A 17,800-nucleotide genomic window follows, 5' to 3' on the forward strand; every position below is an offset into this window, starting at 1 on the left:
GACATAAATTCATCTAGCTGTTGCTAGGTCGGGCAAGCCTCCGGCAAGCTTTGTGGTTGTTAAGGGCAACTTTTGTGAACAAAGCATGCATAAAATCTGAACTCATTACAAACAGATACAAACAGCCGAATGCTCAACAGTGACAGATCCATTTTGCACCTTTATATACATGGAGTTTGATGCCGCCATCTTCCTGAGCAATCAATCTGAAATTCATTTTGAATGCTAACATAATGTTGAGGACATTTTGCTTACGGTTAGTGCTTATGAAGTGAAACTTACCTGATAAAGCATGTAATTATAATATTATTGATACATGTTATATAGCAAAGGTCAATCCCGTTCAGAATATGTGCTCAAGTGCAAATCTGGATGAGGTGTATGTTGTGAAAGTGTTTGAAAATTGTATCCTAGACAGCCGATTATATCACTTTTCCGATTAATGGTGACAAATGAAACTATATAATAATTATGGTATAATCCATAAGTATATAGGTCTAGTCCTTAATTAATTAATCGTTAAAGGACCATTAACAATCGCCCCGTCACTGTACAGGCATGCTAACCTGGAAATATTAAAATGCACATTACTTGAATATAAGACCATTCTGAAGCAAACAATTTTCACACAATAATACATAATTGTAGATACATGATGTATTCTTAAATGAATCCCACAAGGATTGGAACAATCATCCCCAGCATTCCCACTGATTCCCACTGATCAGTTACTAGCCATCCCCTTTAACCCTTGATGTACCAGTGACTCAGTCAAATGGACACAAATTTCACACACTATAACCTATGGACAGGATATAAACGTGGCATTCAAAGAGTTAAACAGTCATCGAACAGGTTAACTTGTTGGTTCTGGGGCTCTTCTGGCGTTGGTACGTATTGCAATCGGTGAACCTTGGTGCGAGTCATGGAGCTTGCAATTGTCGGATCAGATTTCATCGTAACGCCGATTTTTTTTTCTGCATTTAGTGGATCAGATGAGCCACCCCAGGTCAATGGGATGGGTACAGTTTCATTTGAGATGGTGCCTCAGGTTTCCAACGTTTACTGTTGTTGGGTTTTGTTGTTGTTGAGATAATGAGAAATCTTTTATGAAATATGAAAGAGCATATATTTCTAATAGGAATTCAAAGTTTATTTGATGAAAGTTGCTTTGAGATATATGGCTATAAAGATATTCAAAACAAAGCGATGCTAATAAAAGGTAGGACCCACCTTTTATTAGGATCACTTTGTTTTACTTTATTTTTGGATATCTCAGCCATTTCAAAGCCGATTTTCATCAACTAAACTTTGAATTCCTGTTGGAATTGTATGCTCTTTAACATTACATAGAGCGGTTTCTCTGTACAGTGTTTATCTTACAAACAGTTAAAAGCTGAATCCTCGCCTAAACCAACACTATAGTACATGTAGCGTTCAACGCAATCATAATTACAATGTACACGTATACATTGTATTTACAAGGCAACATACAACTTGTAGGCTTACGTTCGCCAAATCAACGTATGTACAACTTGTGTATTCAAAGTGGAGTGAATACAATGTACTTACGACACAGGAAAAAAAAAATGTTGATCTAACTATAATTTTCAAAGTTTCAGTACATTGAATGCACTCCCAAAGATGTCTGCACAATTTTAGTCAGAATACATTGTTACATATTATTGTTCTTATGTATTTTTTTTGTATTGTGGAAACTTTGAATAAACTTGAACTTGAACTTGAACTAAGTATCACTTTGTACTTACAAGAGTACACGTAATGTGCACGTACACCACAAAATCATGTCCTACGTGAATAATGGATTCGTACAAAAATTTATTCATTCTGTATTCGGAATGACGCAAGACGGCTGTATCTCAGAATTGTGAAATTCAGAAATGTAATTAAGCATTTTGTACATGTTCATGTAAAAATAAAAAGATAAAACGGCATTTGTCATATCACGATACAAAGTGTACTTTACTACATTGTAATTTTAGGCTTCATCCTCCATATATTTTTGAAGACTGAGCAACAATACATAGAAACGCATCTTTGCACACCTTCAGGGTGTAATATCATTGAACATAATTATACATATGAGCTTTTAACCCTTTATCTTGTCGCATGTTTTAAATTGCCCTTCAAATTTTGCACTTTAAACATTGCCAAACAGTATGCAATTTGTGTACAGGCGACTCCCGTTATAACGAAGTCCTGATCGGACCGGCAGTTTTCTTTGGTTTGTACACATTCTATACAAATTTCGTTATAGAAATTAAGTATGAAAAGATGAACAGATAATTATTTGGGGACCTGAAAATTGATTTTGTTTTACAAGAGTTTCGTTATAACCGTGTTCATTTTAAAGAGAGTTCATTGTACTGTATTGATTCAGTTATAGTTGTACATTACAATGTTTATAGATGTATACACACATATCATGTATGTAGATGTGTGTGTGTGTGCCTGCATGTTTGTACGCAAGTGTAGTTTAGAGACTGGACTTTTATCAGATACGTGGAATAAAACATCTGTTCACACTAAATAAGATAAAGTGTCACTAACTCATTGCTAAACAATTGAGCACTTTTATGACGCGCAAAACCTTATACTGTATCAACACCATGGCGACATTATTGCCATGATATCTTACTACATAGAGTGTATGTGTAAGTGGATTCACATGTAGTCTCATTTCCTTCACAGGATATACACCGTATCACTGCCACATGTAATCCAGACGTAGGAAATACCAAAGCAAAAACAAGGATTAGCACATGTTAAAAACATTTACTTCTCTTCTTTCAGGTATGGCAAGTGTGATAAAAAAAAACAAACCCCAAAACAAACTTTCAGAATCTGAGTTACATCTTTTGCCAGTACATTGTATCACATGATTCACATCCATGGATTCCATGACGAGAAATGGCGAGAAGAAGGTCTTTGACGCAAGCTATGGCTCCCCTAGGTCAATGACCCAAAAGAGCTGAACGGGTCCTGGGGGAATGGGTGCACACAAAGATGTATCATCATTCACTGAAATTCACTGAATTCACGGAAATCTCCCCTGCTGAGGAACAATCTGTACTGCATACTGTTCTATTCATGGCATTATATATAGCATACATGTATATAATATACTTAATGCCTCTCTTCATTTTCCTGACATTTCCCACCAAAATCATACTTTGAGATCTCTGTTGTTCACTGCTAGAAACTGTTAAAACTTTCTTCACATAAATTCTAACTTTTCCTCAAGGTACTATACTCTAGTTACAAAGAACACTGATATAACAAACTTTCATGTCAATCAAAGCTTTTCCTTTTTTGTTTCATCGTTCAATGTACATTTGCCATTTTATTTTTTTATAAAATCCTGATGCATGTATCAAATAGACTCTAGTTACAAAGAACATCAATACATGTATCACAAACTTTCATGTCAAAGCATTTTTTTTTTCTTGCGTCATAGTTCATAGTACATTTACATTTTATTGTTTATAAAACCCTGATATTGTACAATAGTTTATACTGTAACAGGGTTGCTAGTTAAAGGACAAGTTCACCTTCATGGACATGAGGGTTGAGTGAATGCAGCAATATTAGTAGAACACATCAGTGATAGTTTGAGGAAAATTGGACAATCTGTTCAAAAGTTATGAATTTTTCAAGTTTCTGCTCAGTCAAGACTGGATGAGAAGACTACTATAGCTTGTGATGTCACATGTGTACAACGATATAAAGAAAGAATAAAGAAAATTCAACATATTTTCACTTTTCTCACATAACAAATGAACACTTGACTTCTCTCTTTCAGAAGGCAGGGGGAATGATATTGCCTTAACATATGTCAGTAACAAGTCGAAGAAATGTACACTTTATTCGAAAAGTGAATTTTTGTGAAATTCTCTTTTTATTTTCTTTATATCGTTGTACGCATACGACATCATACAAGGTAGTAGTCTTCTCATCCAGCAGTGACTGACCAGATACTTTAAAAATTCATAACTTTTGAACGGTTTGTCTAATTTTCCTCCAACTGTCACTGCTATGTTCTACTAATATTGCTGCATTCACTCAATCCACATGTATATGAAGGTGGACTTGTCCTTTAAATGGCGTGAACACTCTTCAGTAAGCCATTCCTTGAACACTTCAGTCAGTCATTTGTTGTAATACGTACAATCAACTTTCAATCCTTGTCTTAGATAAAGAGCAGAGATACATATCAGGCATCAGCGATTCTCTACATGTGCTATTTAAGTATACTATGACATAGTTACAAAATATATCTATTTTTTCTGTATTGCAACTGTTCATAAATACATGCATGCTGCTAGGTCTCCCAAGAATGACAAAATGGCAAAATTAGCATTAGCCGAATTGCGTGTTTTAGCAAAACCACAAATGCTTGATTGCATTGAATACAGTGCACTCCCGTTATAACGAAATGCTCGGGACCGGCAGTTTTCTTTCGTTATAACGAAATTTCGTTATAACCTGTAACGAGGTTTTCAACATTCATGGATGTTGGCGTACCTTTCACGCATCATTCACCTGCACACACACACCGGCAGTCGTTGAAAATCAAAGTCCCATTCCACACAAGTCGTATGTGAACCTTGGTGTCCGCTGGACTTTTATTCAGCCGAAAATGATGTGTACAGTTGGAGTGAAATGATTCTTCACTCAATGAGCTACTTGAAGATGTCGAGTTGTAACTAACTATTTTGGGGTCTTGCACCCTGGTTTTGTTCAGGCTCTCAAGCTTCATGCATATGATTATTTTACTGAGTCCGCCCCTCTTGGAAACCAAATTAAGATGTAACATTAAATATGGCACATAGATGTCCCTCCCCTTGCCGACACAATTAACCAATCATATAGATGACCATTGGTCATCTGATGAATAATTATGAAGTGGACACTCCACAAGGCACTGTCAGCAAAATAAGGACTAGTGTCAGCACAATAAAGACTAGTGTCAGCACAATAAAGACTAGTGTCAGCACCTAGGGACTAATGTCAGCACATTACCCCCTTGTCAACTTAAAGCTAGTACTCATGGGGCAGATAAAACTGTCACTCCTCATCTTGTTTTGACCAGTGTCAGACTTCCACCAGTTATACCTTTTTCTTTACAACTGGTATTCCCTTGTCTCGATTCCAGGTGCCTGCAGCTGACCATTAAAACAAGTGTGATCCCTCTCATCGAATTCAGGATACCTTATGTAACGTACAAAGAAGGGTCATATCAGCACTTTGAGACACTTTCTTATTCTGTACATTGTCTACCAGGAACAATTTGTTATTATATACATTGTCTCCCAAAATGAAGCTTCTCAGCAATTTCAGCATTTCTCATTTTCGAGAAAGACACTCATCAGCAGTTTGGCTTCTCTTCTACTTTGGATGGTCTGCCTGGGCCGATCTACAGCTCTATGTCCAAGCACAATAATGTGCAATGAATATGTTATTAGTCATATTCATTATAGACCCTATATTCCTTTAATATGCTTCGTCACAGACATCCCCCTACCCAAGACAATGAAAAGGGGATGGAATGCTGTTGAAAGTTTTCACTTCATTAAGACCCTTTTCATATTCCAATTACAATAGCTGGATGGATACCTGAGAGTCACTGTTCTGTATGAAATGAAACAATCATCATTAAATCATAAATCAAGAAATCACATAAACATTATTACTCATGCATTTGTACATGACACCAGAAGCATAATCGATCATATTTCTTGAGTCAGTGCATATTTAGTCACATTTAATGACGACACACCTCCAGTTTTCAAAGTGTCCATGCTAGTTAATTATGCATGTGTGTTCGGGTTCATCGCTGATTGTTCGAATCTCTTAACTTCTAGTTACTCAGTCTCTTGATGCACGGTTTCCTTTGGATAGCAATGTTCAACATGTCACGTCTAGGGTACAATTGTGAGCTCTCTTTCACTATTGGCAAGGCAGAGTTGACACACATAATTATTTCATTCAAAAGGTAAGTATTGCATGCTTACTGGGCCTAGTCCGGCTTTATAACATGTATAATATTTCCCGTGATTGGTTGCTTTAGGAGTTGAAATTAGCCAGTTACACGGATACTTAACTTGGCCTTTATTTCTTTTTAACTAACATACAATTAGCATATAGACATACTTACAGTTATATCTTAACTGGACATATGACTTACAAGTACTTCCTCATCCATCTTAGTCATATCATGCCATCTCAGATATATTACATTCTAGACAAACCGTCTGCATTCCCATTTTTGCTACCGCTCCTGTGCTCAAGTTTCATTGAGTGTGTCTGTAGTGCCAGACTCCATCTCATCAGTCTTGGGTTTTGATTTTTCATCGTGTGAAGCCATTTCAAAGGATTGTGATCGGTTTGTACGAGGAACTGTCGTCCAAACAAGTATGGCTGGAATTTTTGGATGCTCCACACGATTGCCATACACTCTTTCTCGATAGTGGCATACTTTTGCTCTCTTGGCAGTAACTTTCTGCTTATGTATGCCACTGGGTGATCATCACCTTCATCATCCCTTTGACTCAAAACTGCTCCAATTCCCCTTTCTGAGGCATCTACCTGTACAATGAATTCTTTGGAGAAGTCAGGGTTTTTGAGCACAGGTGAGCAAGCAAGGGACTTCTTCAGGGACTCAAATGCCTGGCCACATTCGTTGTTCCACCTAACTAGTCTCGGTTCATTTTTACGAGTGAGGTCCGAGAGTGGGGCTGCCACTTTGCTATAGTTTGGAATGAACTTCCTGTAATAGCCTGTTAGGCCCAAGAAGGCTCTGACATCCGTCTTTGTTGCAGGCTGCGGGTAATTCATTACTGCCTCCACTTTAGCTGGTTCGGGTTTCACACAACCCCCTCCCAAAACAAACCCCAGATAGAGTACCTCCCTCCTGGCGACTTTACACTTACTGGGTTTTGCTGTTAGGCCTGCTGCTCTCAACCTTTCTAGCACTTCCCGGACATGGACCAGATGCTGCTCCCAAGATTCACTGTAGATGATAATGTCATCTATGTACGCAGTCGCAAACTTGCTTAATCCACGCAGCACCTGATCTACAAGCCGCTGAAAGGTGGCTGGCGCGCCCTGCATCCCAAAAGGCATCACATTGAATTGAAAGAGGCCAAAGGGTGTAATAAAGGCTGACTTTCTCTTTGCATCGTCGGTTAGGGGAACTTGCCAGTACCCTTTTGTCAGGTCGATCGTGGTCATAAATTTGGCCTTTCCTAGCTCATCTATGATGGCTTCAATATTGGGCATTGGGTATGCGTCAAATTCAGTCACTTGGTTAAGTTTGCGATAATCGACGCAAAGTCGAAGGGTGTCATCTTTCTTTCTAACAATCACAAGGGGGCTAGCATATGGGGAATCGGAAGGGGAGATGATTCCCGCATCCAACATCTCATCTAGTTCTTTCTTTACTGTATCTTTTAACGCATGTGGGAGTCGGTATGCCCTCTGTCTGATTGGGCGGTCATTTGTAGTGATTAAGTCATGTCTCACTACATCCGTCCGTCCAGGTTTGTCACTAAGGATGTCGCTATACTCCCCCACTATGTCAGTCACTTGTTTCGTCTGTGCATCTGAGAGGTAGTCTGGTATCTTGATCTCAGATGGGGACACTTCACAGGTCATTGACTCGATGACCTCGTCTAATTCCTCACACTCGGCACTTTCAACGTCTATGTACAATGTACTCTCCCGCTCTCGCCACTCACGCAGCATGTTTGTATGAAACACGCGGTGTTTCTTTCTTTTGTCCCCCATCTCAATCACATAGTTAACGTCACTCAGCTTTTGTACCACTGGATAGGGGCCCTGCCATTTAGCCATTAGCTTATTAGTGCTGCATGGGAGTAGCACCAGCACTTTTTGGCCTACATTCAGGTCTTTTGCTCTGGCTTTCCTATCATACCACACTTGTTGTTTCTTCTGGGCCATGGCTAGGTTTGTCTGGGCTGCTTTCGTGATTGCGGCCAGATTTTCTCTGCTCCTTAGCACATACGTTACTATGCTCTCTTGTGAGGGAATTTCACCTGTCCAGGTCTCCCGAATGATATCTAGGGGTCCCCTTACTCTGTGCCCATACAAAAGTTCAAATGGGGAGAATCCCGTTGATTCTTGGGGAACCTCCCGGTATGCAAACAACACATAGGGGATGAGTTCATCCCAGGTCACATCCCCTTCTGTAGTGTAGGGTTTCAGCATCCCCTTCAAAGTCCCATTAAATCTCTCTACCAGTCCGTTGGCTTGGGGGTGATAAGGGCTGGTCCTTAGCTGCTTGATACCCAGACTACTGCACAGCTGTTTCATTAGGAGGGACATAAAATTTGACCCCTGATCTGTTAAGAGCTCGTCTGGAATCCCTACTCGGCTGAAGATCTTTATCAGTTCGTCTGCCACCTTTTCAGCCTCTACTGAGGGGAGGGGTACTGCCTCGGGATAACGTGTTGCGTAATCACAGAGGACAAGGATGTATTTATTGCCCTTTTTGCTTCTTGGTAAGGGGCCCACAATATCCATAGCAACCTTTCTGAATGGCCTGCCGATCACTGGGACTGATACTAGTTTTGCCTTCCCTCCCCGGTACTGACTTGCACACTTTTGGCATGGACCACATGTTTTGCAAAATTCTGCTACATCCCGGAATATCCCTGGCCAGTAGAAATTTTGCATCAGCCTCTGTTGTGTTTTACCAACACCCAAATGACCTGCCGTCAGATTGTCATGTGCAATATGTAGCAGCTTTCCTCTGTACTGCTTAGGGACCACTATTTGTCTGTATCCCTCCCCTTGGGCTTGATTTGCACCAGACCATTTACGCATGAGCACCCCCTTGTCCACATAAAAGAAGCATTTCCTGTTTCCATCCTCCTCCTCTACTTTCTCCCAAATTGACTTTAGGCCTGTGTCCTCTTGCTGGGCTTGAATTAATTCTGTTACCCCTATGTCTAATTGGCTGTGCCCTCTACTTCTCGAGTCTATGGATTCTTTCTTCCCCATCTGTTCTCCTGCTTTGTGGCTACTTCCTTCCTCCTCGTGAGATTCCCCCTCCATGCGAGCTTTGTCAGCATCAACCACTTCATCATTTCTCTCATTCATGCTGAACAAGTCTCTCACACGAACTTGGGAGTTCTCCCTCTCTGTTCTTTCGTTTTCTCCCTTTTCTTTCTCCACGCGAGCCTGGCTCCGTGTCACTACCAAGCCCTCTTTCTTTCCACTCACTACGGGCATTTTCAACTCAGGGTCTTCTTCATGGACAAGTTCATTGCCCAGTATCATGTCTACTTCAATATCATCGACCACTCCCACACGAATCCACTTCTGAATACCATAGGCATCACTCCTCAGATGCACTCTGGCCACTGGTAGCTCTTTCTTAATGAATAAACCCCTAACATGGATTGTCTCTCCTGGGATAATGAGGTCAGGGTCTACTACGTCTACTCTAGCAAGGGAATGGGTGCAGCCTGAATCACGCAATAGGCTCACCTTTCTTCCTCCTAGCATAGCCTGGCTAGTGTATACCTCTAAGAATTTGTGGGGTCTAGATCTACAGAAGTATGCAGGGTCTTGTTTTGCATCCCTTTCCTCCTTTGGGGTAGATTTTTGAGCGCTCTGACAATTTACTGCTATGTGCCCTAGTTTGCCACACTTATAGCACTGTATCTTCCCCCGACTGCCTTTCTGTTCTTGGTTGTGTACCGGTTTCTGGGGTATGTTTTCCCCTTTCCCGCTCCCAAAACTAGGCTTTCCTCCAGATTTAGGGAATGATCTGAGGTCCTGTCTGCCTCCTGTGTATCCCTGGGGCTTTCCCATTCCTTTTCTACTCTGCACATATTGGTCTGCGAGCCTCGCCATGGCCTGAAGTGTTGGCGGCTCATGATCCCGGAGCCATACTCTTAAGTCATAGGGGACTTGCTTCAACATTTGCTCCATAAGGATTTGCTCCTTCAATTTGTCAACATCTCTGTCTGCTCCCGCCCCCTCTAGCCAACGCCCTAACAGGTCGGAGAGCTTCACAGAGAATTCTGTGTACGTCTCTTCTTTGTCGACTCTTAATTCTCTAAACTTGACCCGGTACGCATCTGGGGTCAGGTCATATCTACGCAGTATGGCTGCTTTCACCGCGTCGTAGTCCCTACTACTCTCTAATGACAGTCTGGCATATGCCTCTCTGGCCTTTCCTGACAACAGTGGGGCCAGTTGTAGTGCCCATACATCCCTAGGCCAGTTATTCAAATGGGCCATTTTTTCAAAAGTACGCAGGAATACATCTACATCCTCCCCTTCTTTGTAAAAGGGAAGTTGCCGCCTAATACCTCCCTCCACTACGCTTGCATTTCCAGGTGCTGCGCCAGGCATGTTTTCACGCTTTTCTTTTTCTAGCTCTGCTAGCCGCACTTGCATTCTCAACTTTTCTAATTCAAAGCGCATGCGCGTTTCTTCTAGAGACTCTTTGCGTGCAGCAGCATTTTGGGCCTCATCCCCATCTGTGCTAACAACAGTCGCCCCTGGCTGAGATGAAACTTGCCCTTTATTTGCCTCTTCTATGCTCTGAACCAACTGGTTCCTATTCAGTCCTTCATGTGGCAGCCCCAACTCTTCACACTTTTGCCTCAACTCTTGCATTCTTAACTGACTTAAGTTGCTTTCCCCCTCCATGCTTAATACAGTCTTAACAACAACCTGTCACAACACTTAGGATATAACAGTGATTATTTGTAGTACTGTTTACCCCCTCTGCCTTGCCGTGAAATTGACCAAGAGAAGCTCACTTACCCCCTACGATAAGACTTTTGCTCTCCCTGTCAATCGTCCCTGGCGATGTGTTGTGGTCACCCTGCTCAGCTGTCTGCTGCTCCGTGTAGTCTCGTCCCTCCTGGGTCCCAGACTCCGTCCTGACGGCACCGTCCACGTCCTCGTCTCAGCCCGTCCCTGGACCGGCGTCTGTCTGCAACCTGGTCAGCCCAATGTCGGAAGCGTTGAAGACATCACAACTGCGTTGCAGACGACTGACTTCATGCAGCTCAGCTTAGCTTTTCAAATTGTTCTCTCAATGTTGGGACTCGCCAAACTTCTGAGTCTCAAGAAACTGTTCTATAAGTAACAGCAACATCACAACCAGCATGGTTGCTACTCGGCTACTCAGGTGATATTTCTGGATCACACAGAAATAGTCACAACTGATGGTTGCTTGCTTGCAATTTCATGGGAGTTCATCCCACCGCTGCCACCAAGTGTAACGAGGTTTTCAACATTCATGGATGTTGGCGTACCTTTCACGCATCATTCACCTGCACACACACACCGGCAGTCGTTGAAAATCAAAGTCCCATTCCACACAAGTCGTATGTGAACCTTGGTGTCCGCTGGACTTTTATTCAGCCGAAAATGATGTGTACAGTTGGAGTGAAATGATTCTTCACTCAATGAGCTACTTGAAGATGTCGAGTTGTAACTAACTATTTTGGGGTCTTGCACCCTGGTTTTGTTCAGGCTCTCAAGCTTCATGCATATGATTATTTTACTGAGTCCGCCCCTCTTGGAAACCAAATTAAGATGTAACATTAAATATGGCACATAGATGTCCCTCCCCTTGCCGACACAATTAACCAATCATATAGATGACCATTGGTCATCTGATGAATAATTATGAAGTGGACACTCCACAAGGCACTGTCAGCAAAATAAGGACTAGTGTCAGCACAATAAAGACTAGTGTCAGCACAATAAAGACTAGTGTCAGCACCTAGGGACTAATGTCAGCACATTACCCCCTTGTCAACTTAAAGCTAGTACTCATGGGGCAGATAAAACTGTCACTCCTCATCTTGTTTTGACCAGTGTCAGACTTCCACCAGTTATACCTTTTTCTTTACAACTGGTATTCCCTTGTCTCGATTCCAGGTGCCTGCAGCTGACCATTAAAACAAGTGTGATCCCTCTCATCGAATTCAGGATACCTTATGTAACGTACAAAGAAGGGTCATATCAGCACTTTGAGACACTTTCTTATTCTGTACATTGTCTACCAGGAACAATTTGTTATTATATACATTGTCTCCCAAAATGAAGCTTCTCAGCAATTTCAGCATTTCTCATTTTCGAGAAAGACACTCATCAGCAGTTTGGCTTCTCTTCTACTTTGGATGGTCTGCCTGGGCCGATCTACAGCTCTATGTCCAAGCACAATAATGTGCAATGAATATGTTATTAGTCATATTCATTATAGACCCTATATTCCTTTAATATGCTTCGTCACATAACCGAACAAATACAATATATAACGAAAACAAGAAAACCACGTATATATATCATATTCTGTTTGCTGAATACTCATCATACACTGGAAAGCTATGTGAAATGTGATGGAATAACTGTATCACAATAATAAACGCAAGTTCCCCTCCAAACTGTGCGTGACACAAAGAGCGAACACACAGTGGTGTGAAGCGTTCACCCATGCAGAGACGCTATAAATGCTTGTTCCGCTACGAAATTTCGAAAGCAATTCGCATTTCGTTATAACGGAGCACATTTCTTTTGTTTTTCTTTGTCTGTGGCGCTCGGAAAAGACTTCGTTATAACGGAAATTTCGCTATAACCGTGTTCGTTATAAGCGAATTTTTTTACCATAGACTTTAATGGTGATAATTTTGGGACCAGAAGATTTACTTCGTTATAACGAAATTTCGTTATAACCGTGTTCGTTATAACGGGAGTGCACTGTATAAACTGTATTCTAATTGCAATGCAAAGATTCAGTGACTTCCTGTCACAGGCAAGCCAGACCACTCAATATGCCTGAAGCCTGAAAAATAGCCGTCAGGTAAAGAGAACATCTTTGTGAACACGCAAGGCTTCGTGTCAGTATTCATATGAGTCCATGGTAGATTTCTTTTACTAATTCATGACTAAAATGTCAGTAAATATTGCCTCCAGCAAGATACAGAAGCCCATGAAGTAAAGGAACCAGTGCTTCTCTTTGGCAAAATCTCCTCTTTTAAACATTGGAATCTGCAGAGGTAGGGAGAAGCACAAAAAATATCACAACAGAGGGATGAGTGATTTCACAACTTACAGGTATTTGAAGTTTACCTAAACTTCCTTTTGAGTACTAATCTTTATATTAATATCTTCATTCAAACTTGGAGGAAGACATTCAGGAATACTTTCTATTTCTTTGAATATAGTTTTGTTCTTGTAGCAGGAAAGTTTGCACTATAAATGATACAAAAATCAAGGTCCCTGCTTTATCACCAAACTATGAATTCAAGGTATTAAAGACTTTGAGTACAAAGTTTAGTGCACCAATGTTGTTCAGCCACTCTCGAGCACAATTTGACGCTTTCTAAAACAGAGTGAAGTTATCTTTTCTTTTCATACCTCAAGTCTCGAAAGATAAAACAAAACAAAAAAGTAACTTAGTACTAAGTATGCATAAAAAAAAGTGTTAGTACAACAATTGGGTGTGTAATGATACTCGACACTAATTTTGGCATGGAAATTACACATTTAAAAGCACATGAGAAACCTCCTTTTATGAGCAATCGAGTCATCTCTTTTGCTATTCACAAACCCTGCCGCCATTGTCAACAATGCAAAATAGCACAGAAATGAATTAGAAACTCTCTTTAAATACACATATACATTGTAGATTCATTTTACAATTGTCTTTTCTTCTGAAAAAAAAAAAAAACCTGCAAAACAAAACAAAACAACTTGCTAATTCCATCTGTCACTATTTCTGGCTCTGTAGATGATCTTCAAAATATGACTGTTCCCTAGATTTTTACTCAAAGATTTTGGACATAGGCAAAAGCTGTAACACAAGACTGAAGGCAGGAAGTTACACAATATTGTAATGTCATGAATAATTCCAGTGCCCAATGTGGCACTAGAGCCATTATTGTATTGGTCATCCCCAGAATTGAGAGATAATGATTATTGTAACATACCATGAGAATTTCTGCTACTACAAGGAGGATGAGGACACAAGCCATGAGGAAGTAGAGGAATCCATCCCGCTTTGTGTTTGCACCCTGGTAGAAGCACAGGATCAGTGCAATCTAGAGGGTAGTGTGGAGAAAAACCAGTGTGAGCAACTCCAAAGCACACGTACAGGCAAACCTCAATGATAGCAAGACTGTCGAGTCGAAAGAATTTTCTCTTTTTAAAACGGACAGAGTAAATGAGGGAAATATAATCACAGATTTATAGGTACTAATAATATCCTCTTGCATTAATAAATTCTTCTTGTATCCGTGTTCGTTCTAGCAGGATTCAGCTGTACTTCAATTACTAGTACACAAGGCTACACCTCTAAAAAATATACAGTGTTATAATGTATAATATGTATGCTTGCATATCCCCACAGAGGGGGTACAGAATAAATCTTGCTCAATGCAGGACGCAACGTTTACATGCTACTGTTGCAAATGTGTTATAGACCAGCATAGTTCTGATATGGGCTTGCGACAGCTGTCAGACATGCTTTTAAAAAAAAAAATACAAACTAAGCACAACCTATTCAATAAAATATTTTCTCATTCATACCTAATATACAGGAAAGGGTACTGTTCTTTTGTCCGATCTTATTTTGGTAACAATAATTTGGATTATGGTAAATACTAAAATCTCATCTTCATCAGTTCTAGCCTAGACAAGGTTTAGGGTTCACTTGATTGTATCAGAGTGCAGTAGAGGCAATGTGATCCTCCCCATTTGCAGGATGTTCATCCTTGTACTTGCAGAAGGTCATATTCTACAAATGTGACTGTTGGCAATAGTAACTGCACATTGCCAGTAGTGTTGTTGGTGTTGTTCTTACTTAAAGGACAAGTCCACCTTCATATACATAAGGATTGAGAGAATGCAGCAATATTAGTAGAATACATCAGTGAAAGATTGAGGAAAATTGGACAATCCGTTCAAAAGTTACGAATATTTCAAGTATCTGCGCAGTCACTGCTGGAAGAGAAGACTACTACAGTGTATGATGTCACATGCGTACAACTATATAATGAAACTAATAAGAGAATTTCACAAAACTTTACTTTTTGAATAAAGTGCACATTTCTTCGACTTGCTACTGACGTATGTTAAGGGTAATATTATTCCCCTTGCCTTCTGAAAGTGAGAAGTCGGGTGTTCTTTTGTTATGTGAGAAAAATGGAAATATGTTGAATTTTCTTTATTCTTTCTTTATATCGTTGTACTCATGTGACATTACAAGCTATAGTAGTCTTTTCATCCAGCCGTGACTGAGTAGAAACTTCAAAAATTCATAACTCCTTAACGGATTGTCCGATTTTGCTCAAACTCTTACTGATGTGTTCTACTAATATTGCTGCATTCACTCAACCCACATGTCTATGAAGGTGAACTTGTCCTTTAATCATCATTAGTCATAGTAGATGAAACACAATCTCCTTTCAAGTAGTACTGTAGACAATTCATTTCGCTGGTATATTTTTACATGTAAGTGCACAGAATAAATTTCAACTCAATTACTGCATACAGCTGACTTAGAAAATGTTGATACACATGTAGGTTACTTGTTCATCCTGGAACATCAACAGTAAAATATAAATATACTCACAAGTACATTGATGACAATAACACCAATGAAGGAATATAACAGGCATCTCTGCAATCAAAAGAAAATAGAAAGATGCACAGAAGAGATTTACAAGTGAAATACATAAATTTCTAATAATAGTATTCACACATTTTTTTGCTTCACACATCAATCTTTCAATTTTCATATACATGTACACTATACTAAAAGAACTCACTACATGTATTACTAAATTGGACTGTAAATTTTGCAACTTGAATCTATTTTGTGACCTGACTATGATCACTAAAAGCACAGACAATGCATTGTTCTTAACCCATTGAGGACAAGCTGATCTTTCTTTAACATGTTTCCTTCAGACACCTTCCTCAGTATACTCATGACAAGTCTTCAATGGGCTAAAGTACAATTACAGCTAAACTTGTAGGCATATTCAGCAGATATAACTTGAATGAAGATGACAAAATTGTTAATCTTGAAAGTTGTACGCCAATGGACATACACTGCAATGTTGTACATATAATTGCAACTAACAGGCATACAATGTATGATTACATGCTGATGCATTCTTTGACAGAACCATCTTCTAACAGTAAGCATTACCCATGATGCTCAACTCACTTTACGACACATGATTACCAAAAAGTGCTGGCTTCAACTGAGTAGCTTCGCAATAAAAAAAGAATGGAAAAAAAACAAGAAACCAGATAGATCTGCATTATACTGTACATAAGCTTCATTACAGTTTGTTCTATCATTAATTATTGTCTTTTTTTTCCCCCTTGTCATTTTTCCCAAGGCTCTTTGAGAGCAATAATATTCTAATATGTACAATTACTATGATCTTTTACTCTGATGTTGATAGATGAACTCAGAATTGGCATGGTGCAATGCGGTGTGCTGTGAACATACAAATGTATGCCTGTATGACATAGGCAATTACAAATGTTCAAAGCTCTCCTTACTGCTCTGGGAGACTGGGTTGAGTCATGGTACATGGGACCTTGTGATGTATCCCCCGCTGCTGAATTACCATCTCCAGGTTTTTCTCCAAATATAGGCTCAGACTCACTCATGATGACCTGTTACTTGTAGTTCTCCAACGTATGAAAGACTTGTTACGCAACAATACCTGTATAAAGCACCTTGATGAAGACACAAATGATAGACCATCCTTTGGAGAAGAACACATGAATAGGGGTAGAATTAGAAAGTGAAGGATACTAGGTTTTAGTAAGCTACATGTAGATCTATGATACACACACATATATCCTTTTTCTTCAATAATAAACATGACAGTAGAAACACTTGATAGATGCCGGAATTAAAAGCTCAAGCAATACAGTCAAAAGCAGTGCAGTTTACAATGTATAAACGTACAGAACTGTACTTTATGTCCAACAAAATTAGAAGAAACATATCATATGTATTGTAATTACAAATTTAACACTTCAGCTTCGTACATTGGTTAGAGGGGTATGTCATTGTGATTCATTTCAGTCTAATCAGACATTCTGTTGGTGTCTCTCCATCCACTAAAGTACACTCAATGAACACAGTTGTAAGAAAATTTGATAACAAATTAAAAGTAAATCCAGGTCCTACAATTATCATCGAGACATCTTTGAAGTATATACGTTTAGTTTAGCATTTATTCATTCAGCTGTTTATAACAAAATTTTGATTTTAAAAAATTGATGATACAACAAAAGAAAACTTCTGGTCGTTGCCTGTACTAGTACATGTAGGTCTAAGGTTTCTTTTCAAATATAATGCATGTATACATACATTAAAGTCTACCTACAGGTACAACTCCAAAGTACAACTACAGAGCAGACTAGCCTCCAGATCCAGAGAGACAATACTGATTACAGTACATTCAGTGAGTACATGTACAAGTACATAAGCTGCACGCACTCAACAAAATGAAATGAACAATTGAAGTATGAAGCGAACAGCTGGTGAATGACATAGGCACAAGGTAAGTGGCAGATGGATTTCAATGCTCAGAAAAGTAATGTCTTGCACATCACACATGCAAAAAACCCTGTCAAATACAAGTATTCACTAAACAACAGCACATTGCCAGAGACAAAGTGTGATAGATACTTGAGGATGGATATATCATCAGATTTGTCTTGAAATGCGCACGTCGACAGAACATGTGCTTAAGCC

General features: G+C 39.7%; 2 protein-coding genes across 2 annotated transcripts; both read right to left on the reverse strand.

Annotated features, from left to right (window-relative positions):
• Window positions 1-2,959: 2,959 nt before the first annotated feature.
• Window positions 2,960-10,674, reverse strand: LOC139720556 (uncharacterized). The gene is made up of 2 exons (XM_071631908.1): window positions 6,555-10,674; window positions 2,960-3,003 (listed from the first exon to the last, which is right to left on the reverse strand). Exons 1-2 carry the CDS (start codon window positions 10,672-10,674, stop codon window positions 2,960-2,962), a joined length of 4,164 nt encoding a protein of 1,387 aa, XP_071488009.1.
• A 2,130-nt stretch (window positions 10,675-12,804) lies between these two features.
• Window positions 12,805-17,294, reverse strand: LOC139720575 (uncharacterized). Its single transcript, XM_071631923.1, has 4 exons — window positions 16,591-17,294; window positions 15,647-15,694; window positions 14,004-14,114; window positions 12,805-13,062 (listed from the first exon to the last, which is right to left on the reverse strand). Exons 1-4 carry the CDS (start codon window positions 16,699-16,701, stop codon window positions 12,949-12,951), a joined length of 384 nt encoding a protein of 127 aa, XP_071488024.1. The 5' UTR covers window positions 16,702-17,294; the 3' UTR covers window positions 12,805-12,948.
• Between the last annotated feature and the right edge of the window lie 506 nt (window positions 17,295-17,800).

This window comes from Diadema antillarum, unplaced genomic scaffold (assembly GCF_040938485.1).
Source record: "Diadema antillarum isolate AM-2024a unplaced genomic scaffold, OU_Dant_1.0 scf00000129, whole genome shotgun sequence".
Lineage (NCBI taxonomy): Eukaryota > Metazoa > Echinodermata > Echinoidea > Diadematoida > Diadematidae > Diadema > Diadema antillarum.